The 22489-nt window shown below is 43.3% G+C and overlaps 1 protein-coding gene across 1 annotated transcript in view; it reads right to left on the bottom strand.

Annotated features, from left to right (window-relative positions):
• The window catches only part of SYNJ2 (synaptojanin 2), a 1190168-nt gene that overhangs the window by 546233 nt on the left and 621446 nt on the right, over positions 1-22489 (bottom strand). The window contains exons 8-9 of the mRNA XM_069607872.1: positions 12840-13012; positions 602-683 (exon numbers count right to left, since the gene is read on the bottom strand). Of these exons, the coding sequence (XP_069463973.1) occupies positions 602-683; positions 12840-13012 (255 nt within the window). The remainder of the gene's footprint in view (positions 1-601; positions 684-12839; positions 13013-22489) is intronic.

Raw genomic sequence — 22489 nt, 5'->3', positions numbered from 1 at the left:
CACTTCTCACCTATCCTGCTCAGTCTGAAGATCTGTCTGGGAAACTGGCTCTCTCTTTTCATGAGAAACTCACTTCTACATGGGGAGGGGTGGAGGGCATTTTCTGCGGCGGATACATGGCGTACTGAACCAGATGAGGCATTCGGCCTCTATGATGCTCCCCTAGAGACCGTGAGTGATTCTGCTGTGAGTTTTTGCTCCAAAACCTTTTTTATTTTGAATTCTTGGAAGTCACAGAGTTCTCTCTTGTTTCAGCAGTTGGGCCCTTAGAAACACCAGTATATCCCAGTAAACTGGTGTACAGTAGAGAATGCAACATGTTTCAGTGACATTATCGAAAACTATGTCCAGGAACACCACCCTCTTTCAAGCCCAGCTTGGTGACACCCTGTTGAAAACCCCTGCCTTGATTCGACTCTAATTGCCAATTACAGACCCCACTGCCATCCTGCCGCCCATCACACAGTCAGAGAGTTTCATGGTCAAACAGCTGCAGAGCTTCTATGTGTGGGTTTTGTTCCACAACTGTAACCAAGGTTTTTCTTCCAATTATACAAATGTATACTTGCCACCAGTCAAGAACATTCTAGGCTGAACCTACCTCCAGGGCTATGTAGGCCTGCACACTGTTAGTGCGGTCCAAGCAGTCAAGGCAATTCATTCGAAAGCTTCCTTTCTGGAAACTGCATAGAAATACAAAAAAATCTTCAGAATACAAATCGGCCGAAACACGTGTAATCACAAAAGGCCAACAAATCCAACAAATAAAAAACCCAAGAACATACAACTTGAGCTTTGACAAATAGTTAATTGGTTCACAAGTTCACAACTAAGTTTTTTTGTGGTGCATTGGGTTGTGTGGAAAAAACATTTCCTATACAAAAACACAAATCAGTTTATGCTTATTATTTGCACGGTTGTTCATTCTGCAGGTGGTAATGTTGTGCAGAATGGTAACAAAAATCCTGGCGCATTTTCACATCAAAAGTCTTTGCTTGCCAACGAGGCTGGTTGTGGTCTGCCTTCATCGGGATGGACTGAGGCAAACTTGTAGGACTAAGGTCACCGGCTGGCGCACTGGGGACTGAAGCCGTCGCCAGCAGTCTCAGAATAGCCACATGAACAAACTGGTTATGGATCTAACCAAATTGCTTGCAGACAGTGTGTGGGCAGGAAAACAATATTTGAATGCAAGAATTATAGTCAATTACATCCCAAGGGCCCATTATTTCCATATAAACAGTAATGGCAGCACAGGGGATAGATTTGATTAAACTTTGAGAGATCCCATGGTATTTGGTATATCAGCAGGAAGGTTATCCCTGGTAAGACAAGCTCCTATAATATTGGAACCCACCTGTACTGCTTGTATAGGTAAAGTCAGACATTAATGTGACCTGCAGAATTTCAATTCCTTTGAAAATGTAATAATCGATAAAATCCTCATCACCCTTTGGTTTGTCATGAAGGTATAGTTACATATATACACAACACAAATAAATGCATTCATACATTTAAAACACATGATACCAATTTAAAGTGCAATGTGCCAAAGTGTCACCGTGCTGAATACTTCCAACTGTGTAAAACGCCTAAACGTGTGCAAATATTGCGACTAATCTAAAGATCCCGTTAGAGATCTATTATATGCCCAACTTTTTTTGTTCCTCCATTTTCAGACTCAATCTGTGGAACTTCTTCAGGGGCTTGTAACCCTTCTCAAAACCTCTGAACCTCTCTATTTACTGGGGTGATACACAAATGTCCTGCCTCTTTTTCAAGACAGGTCCTTGCTGCTCTATGCTAAGAGTTGCAAAATCTCTTAGCACCACCTTCAAATGGTGTGTGGATGGGGTAATTCAATTTTTTCCTATACAGAATCGGGGCACAACAATGATATCCCTTTGCATCTCTTATTCTGACAAAGTCAGCCTGATACTATTCATAGCTTGAATAGATAGGCCCTTTTGATAAGCCCAATAAAAGTCTAGTTGTTGTCTGGCTATCTCTTATGTACATAATTACTATGGTACATTTGGAGATTCAGTAGCTCAACTGTTGGCATTATCCGGACATTAAAAAGCATTTGCTTGTTGTACAGGTGCTTTAGTCCTTATGGTGGTGGGGGCTTCTAAGGTATCAAACCATTTGTTTCCGTTTTCTGTAGTGCGTACACGTGTAGAAGTGAGATCTGCATGTGACTGAGGCACAGATGGCTTGATAAGAGAGTCAAGCGCCATATGTTGATGATGGTCTATGAAGCCGCCAAGTTAGTGTGCCATTTAAGAATATCAGAACAAGGGGGGTGTCTGGGAAACTCTCTACCAGCACTAACACAGCCCAATGACCTGTTCTTGGGTGAATAACCCCTGGGAGAGACTCTACCAAGTCTTTAGCTCACTGTCCATTTTACAGAGAAGACATTTCCCTGAATATCAGTCTACTCTGTGAAAGGAACAGTGAGCTAAAAACTTGGTAGAGTCTCTCCCAGGGGTTATTCACCCAAGAACAGGTCACTCGGCTGTGTTTGTGCTGGTACAGACACTCTCAGACCCCTCTTTGTTTTTATTTAAGAATATCAGATTCCACAGTTAGTGTGGTTGAATAATGGTATAGCCCAATATGTATTTATATGAAAGGAGCCCCACTAAAAGCCATCATTACTCACTGCAGAAAACAAGCAGACAAAAAATGGGTTGATGCCTGAGAAGCCCCCACCACCATAAGTGCGTAAGCACCTGTACAACAAGTAAGTGCCTTTTAATGTTAGGATAATGGCAACAGTTGATTTACTGAGTCTCTTTAATGTACCATAGTAATTATGTACATAAGAGATAGCCGGACAACAACTAGACTTTTACTTATGTATGGTTGCAGGTGCCGGTTGGAACCCCTCAATTCGCCGACAAGAAGAGCTTGATAAGCCTGTAGGGCTTATCAAAAGGGCCTATCTAGTCTCTACAACCCTTTTTATATAGAGGAATAATCTCTTCCTGGAACCATGTTAAGGGAATTAAGCCAGTTGAAAGTATAGCATTAAAGACTCTGCAAAGAACTTGGACCCACGCAATTTCCTCTTCTTTATAAAGATCTACAGGGATCTGATCAGCACCAGCAGCCTTACCTTTCTTCATAGATCTGAGTGCCGTACAAACTTCTGATATGCTCAACCTTAAATGTGGTTCATCCATGTCATTTAACAATACCTCACTGGACTTAAAAAGCTTGAAGAAATGAGAATCCCATTCATCAGCCATAATGCAACATTTTGGTGATTGTGCTCCATTCAGCTCTTTACCCGAGACCATCCTCCAGAAAAGGGTATTATCCTGCTGTTCAAAAGCGTTATACATGACAACCCATTTGTCGCAAAAGACCTCCCTTTTTTGTGGAAATGAATTTCTTCTAACCTGCTCTCAGTATGCACAGTTAATTTTTTGACAGTCCCTAAACTAGATCTAACACTGATATAACTTTCGCTTTGGCCGTGTGACATTCTCCATCATACAAATTGGGGTTTGTAATACACCCTTTTCTAATTATAGCCAGAGGTTCAGTAACGAATGGGACAAGGTTGGTCTTTATTTGATCAAAGTTGACCAACACTGAATGTTACATACTCTCCTCTCCACCAATTGATTTTAATTCATTCATAATCCACTGATAAATAGTCAATTTTTGGTCTTGTTCCATTACCCTGCCCCACCTGACCGGTTTCCGAGCATGACCGGCTATCATAACATGCTGGGATGTTATATTACTCAATCCAGGTCCCGAATCTGGGCAGGTTCGAATAACAGCAGACAATGGATAATGATCACTCTCGGATTACAAAGTCAACCACTTTATCCCATTGTTCACCTGATACAAAAATATAATCTATCAGTGTGGAACCTGGGGGGCCGACAAACAAATTCCTCGTTGGCTGGTCTGTATATAAAAAAAAAAACAACAAAAAAAACAACCATTGCGGGTTCTCAAGTTTAAACTATAAAGTAGTCTTGCCACTTCAGTGGCCATTGGATGAGTTCGCTTTGGAGCCGCAGCTATCACTGCCGGTATTCCTCATGCTGAATCCTGATACTCCCAAAGGTCAACAAGATCTTTCAGTGGTTCCACTTGCATGTTCAGGTCACCCGCTACTATGATAAAGCCATTGCTACCTGCTCCCAAGAGAGCGCTGGCTATACCGTAAAGCGAGTTGACCATCAACATGCCCTCCCAACCTCATGGTCTGTTATGTATGTTGAAAAGCATCCTTTGCACACCTCATCACATCAGAATTGTAAAAAGCTGCAAGTCTGCAGAGATACGAAGATGTTCTACCACCTACCCCTCCACGGTAGAGTCCAACCATATCTATAACCCACCACTGAGGTCTACCTTTTGGCTCCTTAATAGCTAGCACATAAAAGGACCTATAACCCTGAAACGAGACAGGGCTCACCGCCCAAGTTTCCTGAAAAAAATGTATTTGATGCCTTCTTACAAATTCACACCAATCAGGGATCTCCAACAACCTATGCAAACCGCCACATTCCACGATAACGAATTAGGACCAGAACCATCACTCTCTTGGGCTGGCCCCATGATGTCAATCAACTTCATCAAGGTTCTGAGCTTCCTGCCATTGACCACCATCCTAGTATGTAGTCCACTTGCACCCTGCCAATTTACTACAGGGGGTTGGTTCACTGAGTTGTGACTAACAACAGGATAGTCACTCACAGGGCAAGGGGTACAATGAAGTGGAACTAGTGGTATGTAGACCTAGTTGAAAAGTCAAAACAGCAGAAGCCCAACTTTCATAAATGTTTGGCATTTCTATACATTAATTCAGTTACCTCAGGGGAAACCAGAGAAACCAAACCCAATTTGTTGGGCTATTTGCTTTTGGGAGCTCAAGGCATTCAATGTTCACAGATGTAATACAACGCAAATCAGGAATATATTGCAACAATTCTTGTTTGCGCAAACGGTTCAAAACAGGCTAGCATATGTTGGATTGCTCTCAACAATTTTGATGTATTTAGAACTAGACCGCCATGGGTGGATCATAACTGGACCCACCTGGCTATGCTACGTGTCCCGGCAGTTACTTTCTCCTACCCCCAACTCTGAGTTCGAGTTAGAGCTGTTGCCCTACGGGATATCTTGTATACTGCCAAAATTAAATGTATTGATGTATTTAATTTTGTCTTGTATATATGTAACTATACCTTCATGTCAAACCGAAGGGCGATAAGGATTTTATCGATTGATTATCATATTTTCAAAAAAAGTAAAATTCTGCAGGTCACATTATTCTCTGACTCTACCTATACTGGCAGTCCAGGTTGGTTCCGATATTACAGGAGCACAGGGGATAGACCAGGAAATGTTTGCCTGCATATTTGATGACTAGGTTAGCACCGTAATACTGAATAGCTAGTCATTAGATGGAAAAACCTGCTTGGGAGTGCTTTGCAGGGCACAGTGTAGTAACGACAGCAGACAGACCAGCATCCCAATGGGGAAAACAGCTGCATCCCCACAAGCTTGTCAATATCACTTGTGTGCATGTCAGCAGCATGAATACTGTGATGGCGGGGGGAGGGGGCACAGTGAAAGCCTCCCTCAATGCTTGCCCCCCATTTCTGATCCCCAGGGTGCAGGCTGTTACACAGGAGTTTCAGTAGTGCATTGGGCCCCCTTTCACACACATCACAATATTGACAAGTGGGAATGCCCCCTGTTTCTGGTCCAAGTACCTCCCCTTTTTGATACGGTTGATATAAAGTAAATATACATTTTATATAAAAATGATATCAAATATGATATTAATTTTATATCAAATATATATCTTTATAAAGTGGTTATAAAACGGCCATCAAAATGTTTTGATATTAGGTTGAGATGATTTCATTTGCAGTGAATATACATTTTATATAAAATGTATATAAACATTGGATCAGCCTGTGGTGGTGCTGCCTGGATGACCATTCAGGGCGAAATGAGCTCTGAATACAGGGACTGTTAACCTAGGGTTTTGCAGAGTGACGCAGTGATGACTTCGGAGAGAGGTTCCGATCCAAGGTTATGTGAAGAGTATATACATTTTATATACACTATATATGTCAAGATTTTATAATTTTAATCACACAGGCTAGAGAGTTAGTGAGTATAGATGGGTACAGTTTTTATATAGAGTGTAAATAGAGGCTGGCACGGTGGTCCAAAAATAACCCTCGCTGTATTTGCTTTATAGGCAAAAGTGTGGTTTATAGAGCTAATACAAAAGAGCCAAAACTATTGCCTTTGGATAATGCGTGTTTCTTTTTGTACCGAATTATGAAACTTTTACATGAAACTACTGGAATTGGGCAATGAGTGTTTATTTTAAATAATGAAAACAGTGCACTTTAAAACGCAAAGTGTGTTTCACAGAGTCCATACAAAAGTCCAAACTATTGCCTTTGACAAGGCACGTTTCTTTCAAACAATGAAACCAGTTCACTTTATAAGCAATGTGTCTTCAACAGAGTTACACAAAAGATCAAGGGGCCGATTCATGGAACAAATGTGTGCCGAAATTTGTGGCGCAAGCTGGCGCAAGTATGAAAAAGCAAGCGCATGCGTGTGATTCATGGAAGGTCCTGCGCGTGTTTTCACCGGGATGTGCGCCAAATCCGCGGGTGGCGCACACTGGCGCACACGTCACTGCAACATCCCGAACAGGGATTTTTACATGCGATTTCGCTGGCGCGAGCGGGGTACACATATTCTGAGGCAGGTGCACCCTGCCAATTTACTACAGGGGGTTGGTTCACTGAGTTGTGACTAACAGGATAGTCACTCACAGGGCAAGGGGTACAATGAAGTGGAACTAGTGGTATGTAGAGCTAGTTGAAAAGTAAAAACAGCAGAAGCCCAACTTTCATAAATGTTTGGCATTTCTATACATTAATTCAGTTACCTCAGGGGAAACCAGAGAAACCAAACCCAATTTGTTGGGCTATTTGCTTTTGGGAGCTCAAGGCATTCAATGTTCACAGATGTAATACAACGCAAATCAGGAATATATTGCAACAATTCTTGTTTGCGCAAACGGTTCAAAACAGGCTAGCATATGTTGGATTGCTCTCAACAATTTTAATGTATTTAGAACTAGACCGCCATGGGTGGATCGTAACTGGACCCACCTGGCTATGCTACGTGTCCCGGCAGTTACTTTCTCCTACCCCCACCTCTGAGTTCGAGTTAGAGCTGTTGCCCTACGGGAGAGTAGAAGTGCGTTTTGAAGAAACAACTTTGGTTTACAGGATATCTTGTATACTGCCAAAATTAAATGTATTGATGTATTTAATTTTGTCTTGTATATATGTAACTATACCTTCATGTCAAACCGAAGGGCGATAAGGATTTTATCGATTGATTATCATATTTTCAAAAAAAGTGAAATTCTGCAGGTCACATTATTCTCTGACTCTACCTATACTGGCAGTCCAGGTTGGTTCCGATATTACAGGAGCACGGGGGATAGACCAGGAAATGTTTGCCTGCATATTTGATGACTAGGTTAGCACCGTAATACTGAATAGCTAGTCATTAGATGGAAAAACCTGCTTGGGAGTGCTTTGCAGGGCACAGTGTATTCTATCAACGACAGCAGACAGACCAGCATCCCAATGGGGAAAACAGCTGCATCCCCACAAGCTTGTCAATATCACTTGTGTGCATGTCAGCAGCACGAATACTGTGATGGCGGGGGGAGGGCACAGTGAAAGCCTCCCTCACTGCTTGCCCCCCCATTTCTGATCCCCAGGGTGCAGGCTGTTACACAGGAGTTTCAGTAGTGCATGGGGCCCCCCTTCACACACATCACAATATTGACAAGTGGGAATGCCCCCTGTTTCTGGTCCAAGTACCTCCCCTTTTTGATACGGTTGATATAAAGTGAATATACATTTTATATAAAATGTATATAAACATTGGATCAGCCTGTGGTGGTGCTGCCTGAATGACCATTCAGGGCGAAATGAGCTCTGAATACAGGGACTGTTAACCTAGGGTTTTGCAGAGTGACGCAGTGATGACTTCGGAAAAAAGTTTCACAATTCGGTTTTCACCGGGATGTGTGCCAAATCCGCGGGTGGCGCACACTGGCGCACATGTCACTGCAACATCCCGAACGGGAATTTTTACATGCGATTTCGCTGGCGCGAGCGGGGTACACATATTCTGAGGGGTGCACAGGGAGTTTTACACGTGATTTTGCTGGCACTTGAGGGCTGTGTGGCGTTTTAGCGTGTTTTCGTGGTTGGGGGCTGTATACTGGTTTGCGCCATGTAGAGGATTTGTGCGATGTTTTTTACGCACGGGGCGGGGTTGGGCGCGTAACTGGCGCTGCTGCAGCATCGCTGCACCACGGCTGGTTATGGATGTAAAAATCCATGACTACGCTGTGCGTCAAAATGGGTGTTGGCGCAGGCGGCTGGCACAAGCTGCTGCACGCGCACTCTGTGCGCCAGCCGCATGCGCCACTTATGCGCTTGATTCCATAAAGTACCACCCACAACTATTGCCATGGCAAAAATACAAATGACGGAGTGCAAGGTATCTTCACCAGAGTTACACAAAGACTGCTGGTCAGGATCAATAGGAAAGACCATTGCATTGGCCAGTGCAGGCGTTTGTTTGCCAGATCAAAAAATATCTTGTTAGCCAGCGTGAAGTATTATATTTTTTAAACAGGGGATGCTGCAGGGGAAACTTAGGAACAGATGATGTAACGCAGTGACTCATGGTATTTTGGAAGTGCAGAAGTACAGATGGTTTGCGATGGCATTTTTGCAGCCATTAGCAAAAAAATGCATTTGTGTGTGTTTTTATTGATAAGAAGGGGTTTGTAGTTTGTGCATTACTTTGCGCAGATCATGAATGGATGATGAAATGGATTCAATCATGGTACTTTGGAACTCCAGATGCTTCGTACTGACATGTTTTGCATTTTGGAGACCTCTACAAAAAAAAGGCATGTGGTTATTGATAAGAAGTTTTGTATTTCATTGTGTAAGCACCAGCGCAGGAAAATATACACAGGGTTGTTTATCTACAGGCATCAAGGATAGTATGAAGCAAACAGGATACAGCTGTATCATATTGGGGCTGCAGAAATAATGCGCATTTTGCTGTGTTGTAGAGAACACATGGCACAGCCCATGTCTCTTGCTTGTTGATATTTGTACAGGCCTTGTGCATCTGCCACCTGGAGGTAGCAGGGGAGCAGTGGGGAGGGGGCCTATCGCGATCTAAGGCGCATATCTGACTGACTGCATAGTGTGTTTTGGGAGAGATAAGGAAGACTTATCTACACTTGTATTGTTTTCCACGGTTCTGGCCCCATTTCCTGTTCGAAGAGTTCCTTTTAAGTTCAGACAGAACCCTGAAAGAATACGGAAGAAGGGCAAAGAAATGTGGGGGGGTTAGACTTAGAACAACGTCTCCTCATTTTCCTATAGATGCCATGAGATTTTCTGTGAACATAAGAAAGATTGTGGACTAAAAACAGGGAGTGGACTCAGGGCTGCTAATGGAAAGGCTTAGACCAGCCGTATTCCACTAGAGCCGGGGCCTTGTCAATAGCCGGACCCTTTGCAGGACACCAGCCCAGCTAGTGTATAGACCAGGAACCTGGTTACAGATAGTCTAAATGTAGACTTCCAAAAGCATTAAACAGAGTCCAGGTGTCACAGTCTTGTCCAATTTGGCCTCTTTGACAAATGGAGCAGAAGACATTGTAAATAAGGAGGCAATGAGTAGCAAGAATTTGCATTTGAAAACGTCATCTATTCACAAAATGCAGTAAATGTTGCGAGGCTGCAATGAGGAATTTGGTGTTTAAATGGGGTCCCTAAGTGCTGCAATAGGTAGATACATTTGCATAATAGAGAGTCCGGGATCTCTTTTCTGTATTCACTACCTACGCGTCAACAGAAATAGCTGAATGTTCGCGTCAATGATGAAAGGAGCATTTACTTCCACCAAAAGTAGGTGTGGTCAACAAGTGTAAATGTCCTAGTTCATGTCTCTTACAAAAGATAATTCCCTCTTTGTCGAGTGTCTGTGGCAACATATGAGGTGCTGCACAAATTATCAGAAGGACCCTTAGATACACTCATGAAAACCTTTCTTGTTCGCCAGATATTTGCCTTATCCCCGTTCTTAGAGCCGGAGGCGAGTTCAATGACACTGAGCTTTCACGTATGAAGTGCATAGAATATACTTTAGCAGAGGTAAGATTCAATGATGTTAATGCAGGTATTTTTGTTACAGGTTATATACCTCGTGAATCTGTACAGGGAGTTCCTTTCATACTACTTTGTGCTCCTGTGAAACAGTTAGAATCATCGGTGATCGATCCTTAAATATTAGTTTTGATGTTGCTTTTTTATTTTGTTGTGTCTTGGAGGGGACTTGCTAAGTGGGTTTCGCTTTCACCTTACAGGATGTTATAATATTAGTATAGACCTATGCATTCACTGTACTCTGATCACCAGTCTGTGTAGGTGAGCACCTACAGTTCTCTTGATTTAATGGGCTTTTTTTTAAAATACAAGTATTATACACTATATCTGATTTTTCAATGTTTTTAAAATTTAGAGGGAACAGAACATATGGACATTGAATGTGCTGACAACTCTTGGGGTTGTTTGTGAAGAACAAATATGTGATACTTTTCATTTATATGACTTGCTGATATGGCACGAGTTCCATTGAAAAAGGATAGATTACCGTCTGAAATGCGTCGGCTATCTGATAGCTTAAATTTGAATAGATCATTTCCATTTACTCATGCCACATGTAGTGGAACAAGAGTAGTTAAATGTAGCAATAACCTTTGTTACACATCTTTCGAAAAAAAGAAAAAACCTGTATAGTCAACGGTTTATTTGTATTTGTATATGATTTAATTCCTCGTTTTTTTGTATTAAACAAACACTTGGTTTTAATTGAATCTTGAGTAATGAGAAATGATTCGATTGATCTCAAAAGCTTTTTGGTCTGTTTCACATTTTTTCCAAATATTATTTGTGAATTGTTTTTAATTTTTCTAAATGTCTGAAGGCAACTTATTACCCCATCTAATAGGACAGACATGCACGCAGACTACAACAAAAGGTTCAATGTGACTTTGTCAACCACACTTGACATTTACTTCAACTTTCTTTGGTCATACGCATAGTTTTTCTTTTACTGTAAGGTCCCACTATATCCCCATTCTACCTGACAAAAACCATCACAAAACATTCTTTCCCAGCTCCATCCCTATCTTTGTTTGCTCAGAGGATCTATTTCCCACGTCCCCATCCTCCTATCGTGCCTCGGCTTCTTTTTCCCTTCTGCATATTAAGGTCTGGATACCCCTCGTGTGGGCACATTATACCACTCCATGGTTAAGCCCTGTTGCTCTGAAACTACTGTGGTGCTTTGGTGCAGTATAAATGCCTATTACGATAACATAAGAAAGCGTAGTTATGAAATAGGGCTTCAGCAACAGTAAAGTAAATGGCATAAACCGCCTTCAATACCAAATATGCCTGGCAATAACCAACACCCCCTGCCCACTGAACTCCTACATGGTCATCCACCATCTGGCAGGTGGCATCCTAATACTATCATAGAAAATAAGGAGAACCCATAATTTCATCAAGGAGAAAGAGTTAACTCGTGCACTGCTATTGTAGTCTGGTGCAGCTTACACAATGATGGGCTGATGGGCTCCTATTACAACTGGTTACTTTCCCATCAGAATCCCAGCATCCCAATGGCGGGGACACAAGCACAGATGAATAGGGCCAGAACTGCTATTGGGATAAAGCACACTCCACACAACTGAGATTCTGAATGATGCCTAAAATACAACACCATTAGATGTATTTTTGAAAATGATTTCCATATTATCTCAAACAAAAACACTTAATGTAAACAAAAGTTATCAGAATGATTACAGCAGTACATAATTTAAATTGACAATGACCGAAACGAGAAAAGCATTCCACTTTGTGGTTACAGTCAGCTAAGCGGTCTCTCTTTCCGTTAAAGTACCCAGTAAACATTTAGATAATGGGTACTACACCCATCTGCACTGTGAATACCGGTATTCATTATGTCCTGAAAGTTAAACATTTTTTGATGTTTTGTAAACATTCTTGGCCAAATGTGTATGATCCCCGAACGTGGTAACTGGATGTTCATTCCAGTGTTCAGTTCCCAACGTAGGGGCAGGGGCAGTGGCACCCCCAGACATTTTTCATAGGTGTGCCCTGATGGGGTCACTGGGGTGGCACACCAAAACACACACATAACTGAATTTCGGCCGGTGTGGGTGTAGGGAGGGGTAGCATTTTTATACGGGTGGGGGAATCTGGGGTTAGGGAGGGTAAATGGTTGTTGTTGGGGCCTGCTGCGCTGTTGTATATGGAACAATAGCAGTAAAAGCAATCTAAAAAAACCCAAAAAACATTTAGATAAGCAAAAAATGTGTGTGAACAAAGTCAGTTGCAGCAAAAAGAGATTCCACCTTCCAATCAAACAACCCATGCCGATTATGCTGATTAAGAAACAGCACCATCCTTTTTAATAGGTCAATGTGAGCAGAAAAAAAACACCTGTTCTAGAGTGCCCGTAAAATTAATGTCACCATTAATCCATAACAAGATGCCTTGTGCTTTTTTAAGTCCTATAAGAAGGCCAATTATGTCATATTCCTATGAGGATGCTGCCGTTCTCTGCATAATGCTAGTGTATGGTTGCGGTATCAACAGACGGAGGAGAGAGGAGCCAGGGAGAAGACTCACCGTGGACTTACATTCTGGCCTTTTGCGAAAATGCCAAATTCTTCCAAGTGCAGCTTCAGCTGAGGCTTCAGGAGGTTCTCCAGCTTCTCAATCTTCCCCCCTTTCACAAACTGGTGGTAGTCGAAATTGATCATGGGCACGTCCTCCGCGTGCAAAGAGGCCCACAGCAATTTCTAACATCAAAAGAACGTGAAGGGGAAGAAACATGGTCTTATTTCCAGTACAACTGTATGTTCTTCTGATACCGTCACAAAAAGGTTTCAAGAAATGCATTAAGCCCAAGTATTCATACATATAAAAACATCTGCCAAACAGGATCATTTAATCAATTTCTATCAAGTGGTGTAGCCAATAATAGTCAAACTTTAAGACAAATGCCTAACTATTAAAACCAGTAATGAAATTATTCCAGATCTTTACCAGGAATTTATTTTTACCTAGAAAGGGGTTTCTCTCATATACTTACATTTTCCTCTTAACCTTTTGAAATCTGAACACAAACCTCTACAAACGTTTACATGGCAACATGTTTGGGGAACTATGATCCATAATTAGTACATGTTAGTTTTAAACATGTCTTTACTTTGGATGTTATGTAGGACATTTGGAGGTCACATTTTTCGAAACTGTCTGCATCGATTTTCACCGTTTTATATAAATACACAAACTTCATTGTGAATTAGTGCATGAACTCCACAACAATGCTTGGGGACTAGCACGCACCAGTAGTACATGAGCCAAGATGAACTGCAAAGGAGGGAAAGACTATAAGTTTGTTGCACACTGGTGTTTTCGGGAATTTACTTTTAGAAGTAGCCACCAGGAACTTCAGAGCAGCAACTATTTTTTTGAAAGTAGTTCCACAACTCCTCAGTCATGCACTAACCACAATCGGGAAACAATCGAGGATGCAGCGAGTATTTTCTTTTTATACTAATGAAAGGGTTAAACTGCACACCACACAAATAGAGAAATTCAATACTAATACAGTTCAAAGAATGACTACATTCTCTGAGGAGCTATAGATGTGATACGTTATGGCACAGAGAGTTAATACATAGTATACTGACGGGCCCGGAAAATCATCTGAGGGACCATCAATTCTCAACCCTAAAATGTAATACCTTATTTCATTAAGGGAAAATAACTATCAAATATTTAAGTCAACAATCCAAGAACTTATATTTGTGCAAATGAGTAATAAATGTCATCCATCAATGAATTTCACTCGGATTACAATTTAAACACAGTAATGTAACTGATATTTGTTTTCATTTAATGTGTTGCAATTCACTGAAGAGCTTTTCACATATATATCAAATTAAAATAGCAAATAAAAATCACTACGACATAAAAACAAAAAATGAGTTACAATCAAACTTGCTGTGACATCAGTATCACATCACTTCATACATATGATAAAAGAATGTTGTACACATCATATCATGCCATTAATCCCCCTATTCCACAGTATTTACTGCGTCTGTTTTCCTAGATACAGAATAGCTTAATCTTAAATCCTTCACTAAAATCCGTCCCCATTTATAATGCATCTTGCATCCAGCCCACTAGGTCTCTACATTATTAATGACTCCACATTTTGAAAAGACTTTTGATGGCCATATTATCCAAGCTCATCACTTAGGCCTAGACATCACCTGTCCGTTTACTCTCAAAATCATGTACAAACTCACCCAATAGTGGCATATAGATGTTACCCAAGTTCTTACACTTTGATAAGGCATGTCTGTTCGTTTCAATCACATTCCTACTATTAATTCAAAGGCGCCTCAGTCAATCAAACTTCTTGAGAAACATTGGAAGTTAGGAAATAGTTCCTAGCCTCCAATGCTTCTCAAGAAGGTCGATTTATTGACACACGTCAAGCTCAAATGGAAATATTGTGTATTTTTATGAGACTCTTGAATTAATTGTTGATTCATTAAGTTTTATCCTCAGACATTTCAGGGAAGTAGCCACTATCTTAGTGGCAAGACTCAAGCTGGACTCTCAAGCAGATTTTCCATGGAAAGTGTGGCTGGGTGTCTAACACAAACAAGCACTCCAAATAGCTCCAGTGGTGTTTATTGTAGAGTACAGATATTCTGATCAGGGGGTTTTCATGAAGTTTAAGGCCAACCAGGACCTTAGGTGAGGTTTGGTGCTATTGCCATCCCCAAAAACGTCCCACTGGTTTACCTCCCTCCCTAGCCAGGCGTCCCTAGCAAGGGTAAGTGCTTCCGCCAGGTGACACATATCCATCTGATCTTGGAACTAAAGCTATAGGTGTTGATGGTGGCTGCCTGACTGCCTAAGGATCTTCTAACTTTCCCTGACCTAGCCCCGCTTAGTGTTCTTAGGAGGTTAGGGGTAGTGCCTCCTTCCATACCGGTTCATCCTCTGGCATGCTCACCCAACCCCATCTACACTGGGTCCCACCTTATGCTCCTCCCGACAACTCTACAGTTCTTTCAATCTCACAATCTGCCTTCCTAGTTCCACCCTTTGATGTTGCTCCATTTGCCAATGCCCTTGTTCACTACCACCACTAACTCCTTCTCCCGCACTACCGCTGCCTCTCTTATGTCACATCTCTGTCCTTCTTACTACTCTACCTCCTCCCCACTACTACCTCTACTGCTAACTTCACTCCATTCCTACAACACTATCTCCTCTTGCCACTATCTTTACCCTACTACCACTTCTCTGCTACTACCGCTTTTCCCCTCTTTAGTCTCAGTACCTCCCTCTCCTGCCACTACTACCATTACTGCCGACTTTAACCACCTTTGAGGGGTCAGTGATATGAGGCTCACAACTGAGTTTAGTTTTCTCAAAGTTTGACATTTTTATTTTGAAAATAAACAATAAAAAACACTAACTAAACTTACTCTATCAGGAGATTGCCTACTTGTTCTAAGATTGAAGGGGAAAAACTCCTACCATACACAAAACTAGCCCTCACACCAAACAGTCAAGCAATTAAAATAAAGCAACAATAACAAATAAAAGATTACCAAACAATTAAGGACTTGGTTGACTTCTACTGCCCCTGGCCAGAGTCTGCTCCACCAGAAATGTCTAAAGTCAATCCCTTCCAAGGAAAAACAAAGTCTCAGATAAGTTCTTGGAAAGTCCCAAAAAAATAAAAAGTCACTCAAACAAAAATCCCCAAGTAACAGTTGCTTCTTCTCTAGATGAAAAGCTCCCTTTTCAAAGTTCCATAAAAAACAGCACCAATGGTAATCCTGGATAATGCTAAAAAAAAAGTTAAGAAAAAAAAAGAAAAAAGAATGCCACTTCCACTTTAACAACAATTTTACTTTCTGTAACGTCTCATATGCAACTTGTCAGGATGCTTAAGGAAGTTGCTCTACCTGTTACAACTTCCTTTTCTATGTGTTACTGTGAGAACATATTTCTCTGCCTCACAGACTGCTTTTACTTCAACTTCTTGAACTTGTGACAGCTCTGACAAAATTCTAGACAACCACAGTTCAACTTCTGCTGCTAAAACTTGATATTGTGGAAATGTTTTTAGGTAACTTGAACAAGACTCTGTGACCTCTGCTTCAGCTTCTAACTGCCACAGTGTCAGCTTTACAGATGCATAATTATTTATTATTACAAGCACCCAGCTCCCTGCACCAGCTTCATATGCATCTCTGTGTCTCCAGGGTTTACCCTGAAGCTACAAAGTCAGTCTCCCAGTGTTATATCACTTTGTCACCCTTGTATCAGCAGACCCTAGGGTAGGTTCAGCTTCAACAACCTCAAGACAATGAGCTTCAGTTCTTACTTTGACTGGTTTCTTCTTTGGAAAGTTTTCTCTACTGGCTTGGGCAAAGCTTGTTCTACTTCAGAGTTCAACAACTTCTGCAACACTTTGATGTAGGATGTTACAAGAGTTAAAGTTCACTTCATTTAGGCACACACGGTTGCTTCGTGATGGGAAATTTCAACTTGCTACTTGCGCTCCCTTTTACAAAGACAGCATTTGTCTTTAACAATGACAAAGAAACAAAATATTTCATATGTAGCCTCTCTGAAGTGGAATTTTCTTGTAACTGAATGCGAAAGTCTGCTCCTGCTTATGAGATTATTCCTGCTACCATTCTCCCTGTTAATAGCCGATATGCAACTTGTCTGGTCAATGATTTTATATGAACATTGGGGAAAAGAAAGACTTTCTTCACACACAATCACTTCGGGTATTGCAGTATAAGCGGGTGATACACTTCCCTTTGTCTACAAGACATCCCACCACTACAAATGCGTTCATATGCTTTACATTCTACTTTAATGAACCTCAGCTGGTTACAGTTAATGGCAAGGAGTTTCTGCTGCTCTGGGGTACAGTCCTTCATTTACCTGCTCCAGTATTACAGCGTCTGCGGGCTGCCTCGGCTTCCAGACTTCTTTTCTTCTGCTACTACAGGCACTCTCTGTATCCACACCTCTCCTCAGCACGGGTGTCTCAGACCGGGCCCCTTTTAAAGGAGAGTCTTCATCTCTCCAGCTTCTCTCGCCTTGCTTCAGCACACAGGCCTTGGGTAAAACACTGGACTTCAGCTCTGCATTAACAACAATTTGGTACACCTGGAAAGACTGCCAGCTTTCTCCAGTCTCTTCCAATGCAGCCACAGCCAGACAGAGTTTGTGAGCACATTACCAACTCACAGCCTGCAGGTGAAATCTGCTTGTTCTTTGCTCCCGCATCCCTTCCGTGGTCACACTTCATTGTGAACTGCCAGCCTCCAGTTCTGTTTCTTCTCCTATTGCAGTTGCCGACCTTCCAGCCCCAGCTTCTCTCTGCGACTGCCTCCTGCAGCAACCTTTTATGCCCCTCAGGTGAGTTACTTGGTCTTCGGTGCAGACCCTCAATCCGGATTGCCTGACCTTGCTTTAGGCTATTAGGCTTGCCTGCTTGTTCTCTACCTCTGCATGCCTATTTAGCCCTCTTCTGTTTCTGGGACATGTAGTCCCTTTTTGGAAAATTAGATCTTTTTACCTCTCTGATTTGGCAAAAGGCTGTCAGAAGGGCAGGGTCAGTGGGGAAAGTTAAGAAGGGCTTCCTCCCAGTCTTCCCGGTCTGATTCTCTCCTCATGTGATCCTCCTGCAGTACACCACCCCCATGGTCAGGATCAGAGATCGCCTGCCTTCCCCTCGCCACATGAGAAGGATCCCAGACCAGGTTCCTGGGGGTAATCCCATTGGATTCTCCACACCTCCCACTCCCATCACTGCGCCTCTACTCCCTTTAATACCAGCACTTCCTCCAGTCAACTCTATTACCACCTCTTACCTCTACTCTACTTCTACAATACTCACTCTCACACACAAACACTCCACAGACGCCCTTGTAACCTCCTCACTCCCTAAATGCTCACCTCCTCTGGTCTCTCAGATTTCCTCCTCCACCTCCTGTCCTCACCCAAGTAACCCACACTGAACCCTTTCCAAACTCACCTTTAAATATCCCGTACACGGTGTGCAGTTAAAATGTCGAATGAATAATTTCGAATGCATTAATTTCGAAAAAAATGTTGAAAAAAAAGTCAAATATATTTTTTAATTTTATGTATTTTTTGGGGTTTGGCTAGTAAAAAAAGGGTTATAAAAAAACAGGGGTTGAGGGGGAACCCCTCTATTTAAAAAAAAAAAAAAAGTGACATATTTTCCTCTATATTATGGATTCAAAATTAATGCATTCGAAATTATTAAATTCGAAAATATCACTATAAAACCCTGTACACCTTACCAGGATTGGCAAACTTACCCAGACCAATAACTGAGAGGGCTTGAAGGGCTTTATATGAGGGACTGTAAGCTCCACCCCTGCCACTCACGACATCTTGCTACATTTCGTTTTTTGAAAATAATATTTTATTGGCATTTTTAAGTTATAACATTTTACATCATATGTCAACATAAGTCTCCTTAACACAATTATAACAACGACCCTCACCCCTCCCAGCCACTGCCATGAATCAAGCACATGTATATAGTCCACCTAACAAGCTCGTGGAGAATGTTTCCAGGTATAATCAGTCACTTTTTTGCACACTGAAGTTTTGGGCCCAACTTTGAATATCCTTCCATACCTTGGCTGGTGGTCTTTCATGTATGGGGGGAATCCCTCAGGCGCAATACAACCGCTTTAGGCCAGGCATCCATACTTTTCAAAGAAGGAGAGTCACAGTTCTTCGATGTTTGATTTGGACTCTTCTACGAAGTGTGTTAAGAACTCCATATCGTAAATGGCCCGAACTTTAATAACCCATTCTTTTTCACTTGGCATATGTGGATTTTTCCACATCTGGGCCAAACACCTGGCCGCCACCAACATGACCTGCAGTATGTGAACCTGGGTGTCCTCCCCCACATTGATTCCGAAGAGGAGAAGCCAGGGGCACAGGGTCCTCTCAACTCCTTCAACCCCTTTAATCCAGGACAAGACCTCCTCCCAGTATGTCTGGACTACCGGGCATCTCCACCACATGTATATAATCGCCTTTTACCCTTCTACACTTCCAACAGTGTGGGTCATATCCTACCCTCATCCTCGCTATACTCTGCGGGGGGTAGTGCCATCTGTGCAGTACCCTCAGGGCCTGGTGTCGGAATTGGAGCAAGGCTGTTGAGCGGTCTGCCCATTTTAGATCATCTTTCGTCATCAATTGCCTCCCACAGGTCCTTTTCCCATTGTAATCGTGCTGGCAGGGGGTCCCTTGGAGCCGAGACTAGGAGAAGCTTGTAGAGATGGGATAGCACCCCTTTAGAGCCCCGGGTAGATATGAGCAGTCTCTTGAAGTCTGTCAAGTCCCTCCGGAGAGTGTCCCCCCCCCCATGAGGGTTCAGTGAGAACTCCCTTAAGCTGGAGATAGGGGAACAGGGACAGGGTGCCCAAGCCCAAAGCCAAGATCCTTCAGGAGTATAAAGGAGCCCCCTGCCCAGAGCTGGCCGGCCCTGCTAAAACCGGCCTCGTACCATTGTTGATATGCAGCTGGCTCGGCCACCTTGTCTATAAACGGGGGGGCCCAAATGCAACTCAATGGGGAAGGCCAGGTTGTGAGCCAACGATAGTAGCCCCCTTCCCTCCATAGTGACCACAGGACCCCCAGTACCGGGTGGTGCAGGACACTTCTGGGGATGCGCATCTTATGTTCCCCATAGCCACTCATCTAACGTGATAGGGCGAGGATTTTGTTGTCCACTGCTACCCACTGCTTTTCCGTCCCCGGGGTAAAATGATCAATCAGCACACTTAGCTGGGAGGCCCTATAGTATGTAAGTGTGGGTATCGCACCCCTCCGTCTTCCTTGGGTCTAGTTAGTACCTCATACAAGATCCTGTGTTTTGTACCCGCCCAAAGAAATCTCAGGAGGAATCGTTTTATTTCCGTTAGGAATGTCTTGGGTACCTGGACCGAGAGCATTTGGAATAGGGATAAAAACTTGGGGAGAGTCACCATTTTCACCAGGTTGAGATGCGCCATCCAGGAGAGACCCGATGCTGCCCATCTCTCTACGTCCCTCTTGATTTCCGACCAGAGTGGGAGGAAGTTACCAGGGAAAAGGTTGTCAGGGTCGCGTGTTACTTGGACACCCAAATATCAGAACCCATCCCTCTGTAGTCGGAATGGGAGCCCTCCCACGTAGTCTATCTCTGAATCTGATAGGTTTTCCCCGATGAACGCCACCGACTTTCCAAAATTCACCTTAAACCCGGAGAGTTCTCCATATAGCGTCAGGCCCTGGAGGACCCTTGGGACCGTCTGGGATGGTCTCGTAATATAAAGTAGTGCGTCGTCGGCAAATAGGCCAATCTTGCAGTGTCTGTCCCCTATCCGTACTCCATTAATTGCCTCATCTTTACGGACTGAAATCACCCAGGTTCCATGACCATTGCATATATTAGGGGGGGATAGAGGACATCCCTGCCTTGTGCCCCTCCCCAGGGGAAAGGTCCCTGATTCAGCCCCGTTTGCAACCACCTTAGCCGAGGGAGTGGAGTATAGAGTCGACATTCAGCCTAGCCATCTCAGGCCCATCCCCAGTGACGAAAAAACCTCCCCCATGAAAGCCCAGCTGACCCTGTCAAAGGCTTTCTCCGCATTGAGGGCCAGAAACAGGGCCCCCTCTTCTCAGACCACCTTTGAACTAAGCACAAGAAGGGTCTTTCGCATGTTGTCCGAGCCTTGTCTATTTAGAATGAATCCCACCTGATCTGGGTGAACTAGGTGGGGGAGGCATCTCTCTAGTCAAGTCCAGGATTCTGGTGAAGATCTTAGCATCTAGGTTCAGAAGGGAGATGGACCTATATGAACCACAGTCTCCCTGGTCCTTGTCTGGTTTGGGTATTACAGTAATTAGGGCCTCTAGGAATGTCGGTGGGATTGATTCTCGGTTCCTAATTTGGTTGAACAACTTGGCCAGTGGCTTCACCAAGATGGATTGACATTTTTTATAGAAATCAGCCGTGTAGCCATCCCCTCCAGGGGCTTTTCCCGCTTTCAATTTCTTAATGGCAGACTCCACCTCCTCTTCTGATATTTCCCCTTGAGACCCTCAATCTCGGCCTCGGCAAGTCGGGGTAGGGGGTGATTGGTTAGGTAGGCCCGAATCTCTTCCAAGGACTAGCCTCCCTGTTTGGTGTAAAGTTCCCTGTAGAAGTCGGCGAAACATTCCGCAATTTCCTCCTTTTTTCTACATATGTTGCCACCTTTGTCTCTAAGGAAACCCACCCTTCTACATCCCCTTACCCTTTGTGCCAGTAGAGTCCCTACATTGTCCCCTCATTCATAATATCTTTGCCTCGTGTATCTCACCTTTTTAATTACCTCCCCTATGAGGACTGTGTGTAATGCCTGCCTTTTTTCTTGTATTTCCACCAGGAGGGCTTCCCGAACCTCCCCATCAAGGGTGAGCCTATCTCTCAGGGCCTTTAACTCTGTCTGGATCTTACTTTCTATAAGGCCTCTTTCCCGCTTACGTCTAGATCCCTCTGTTATCAGGAGCCCCCGTAAAGTGGCTTTTGCGGCTTCCCACACCATAACCATGTCCATCTCCCCGTTATCATTTGTTTCAAAATAGGCCAACATTTACTTCCTTAGAAACTCCTGGAAGATCGGGTCCCTTAAGAGCGTATCGTTGCAGCGCCACCGGGATAACCTCGGGGAGATCGGGAGCGACCAGTTTGCCACCAGCAACTCATGGTCTGACCACGTTATTGCTTCAACTTTGGGGAGCTCGGCCACCCCTCCCCCCCTCCTCGGAGATCAGTAGCAAGTCAATCCTTGTGTATGTGTGGTTTGGGGGTCAAAAGAAGGTGTATCCCCCTGGGGCAGGCCATGCCCTATGCCATACATCTACCCAGTAATGTTCCTTTAGGAGAGTCTGTAGTGCCAAATTGTCCTTGGTGCTTCCCTTTGTTCCCGCACCTTTGGCTGACCACCAGTCCAGTTGTGGATCCATTATGAGGTTGAAGTCACCACCAAGTATCATGGCCCCCTCCGCCCATTCGTCCATCAACATGACGATTTGAGTTAGGAACGTATCTGGCCTGAGTTAGGAGCATATAAGGTGGCCAGTGCAATTCGTTCACCCTCACAAGTACCCTTAACCCCTAGGAATCGCCCTCCAAAGCC

Source organism: Ambystoma mexicanum, chromosome 4q, assembly GCF_040938575.1.
Source record: "Ambystoma mexicanum isolate Mex_15411 chromosome 4q, UKY_AmexF1_1, whole genome shotgun sequence".
Taxonomy (NCBI): domain Eukaryota; kingdom Metazoa; phylum Chordata; class Amphibia; order Caudata; family Ambystomatidae; genus Ambystoma; species Ambystoma mexicanum.
The sequence above is the reverse complement of the archived record's forward strand: the minus strand, read 5'-3'. Positions and strand labels throughout refer to the sequence as shown.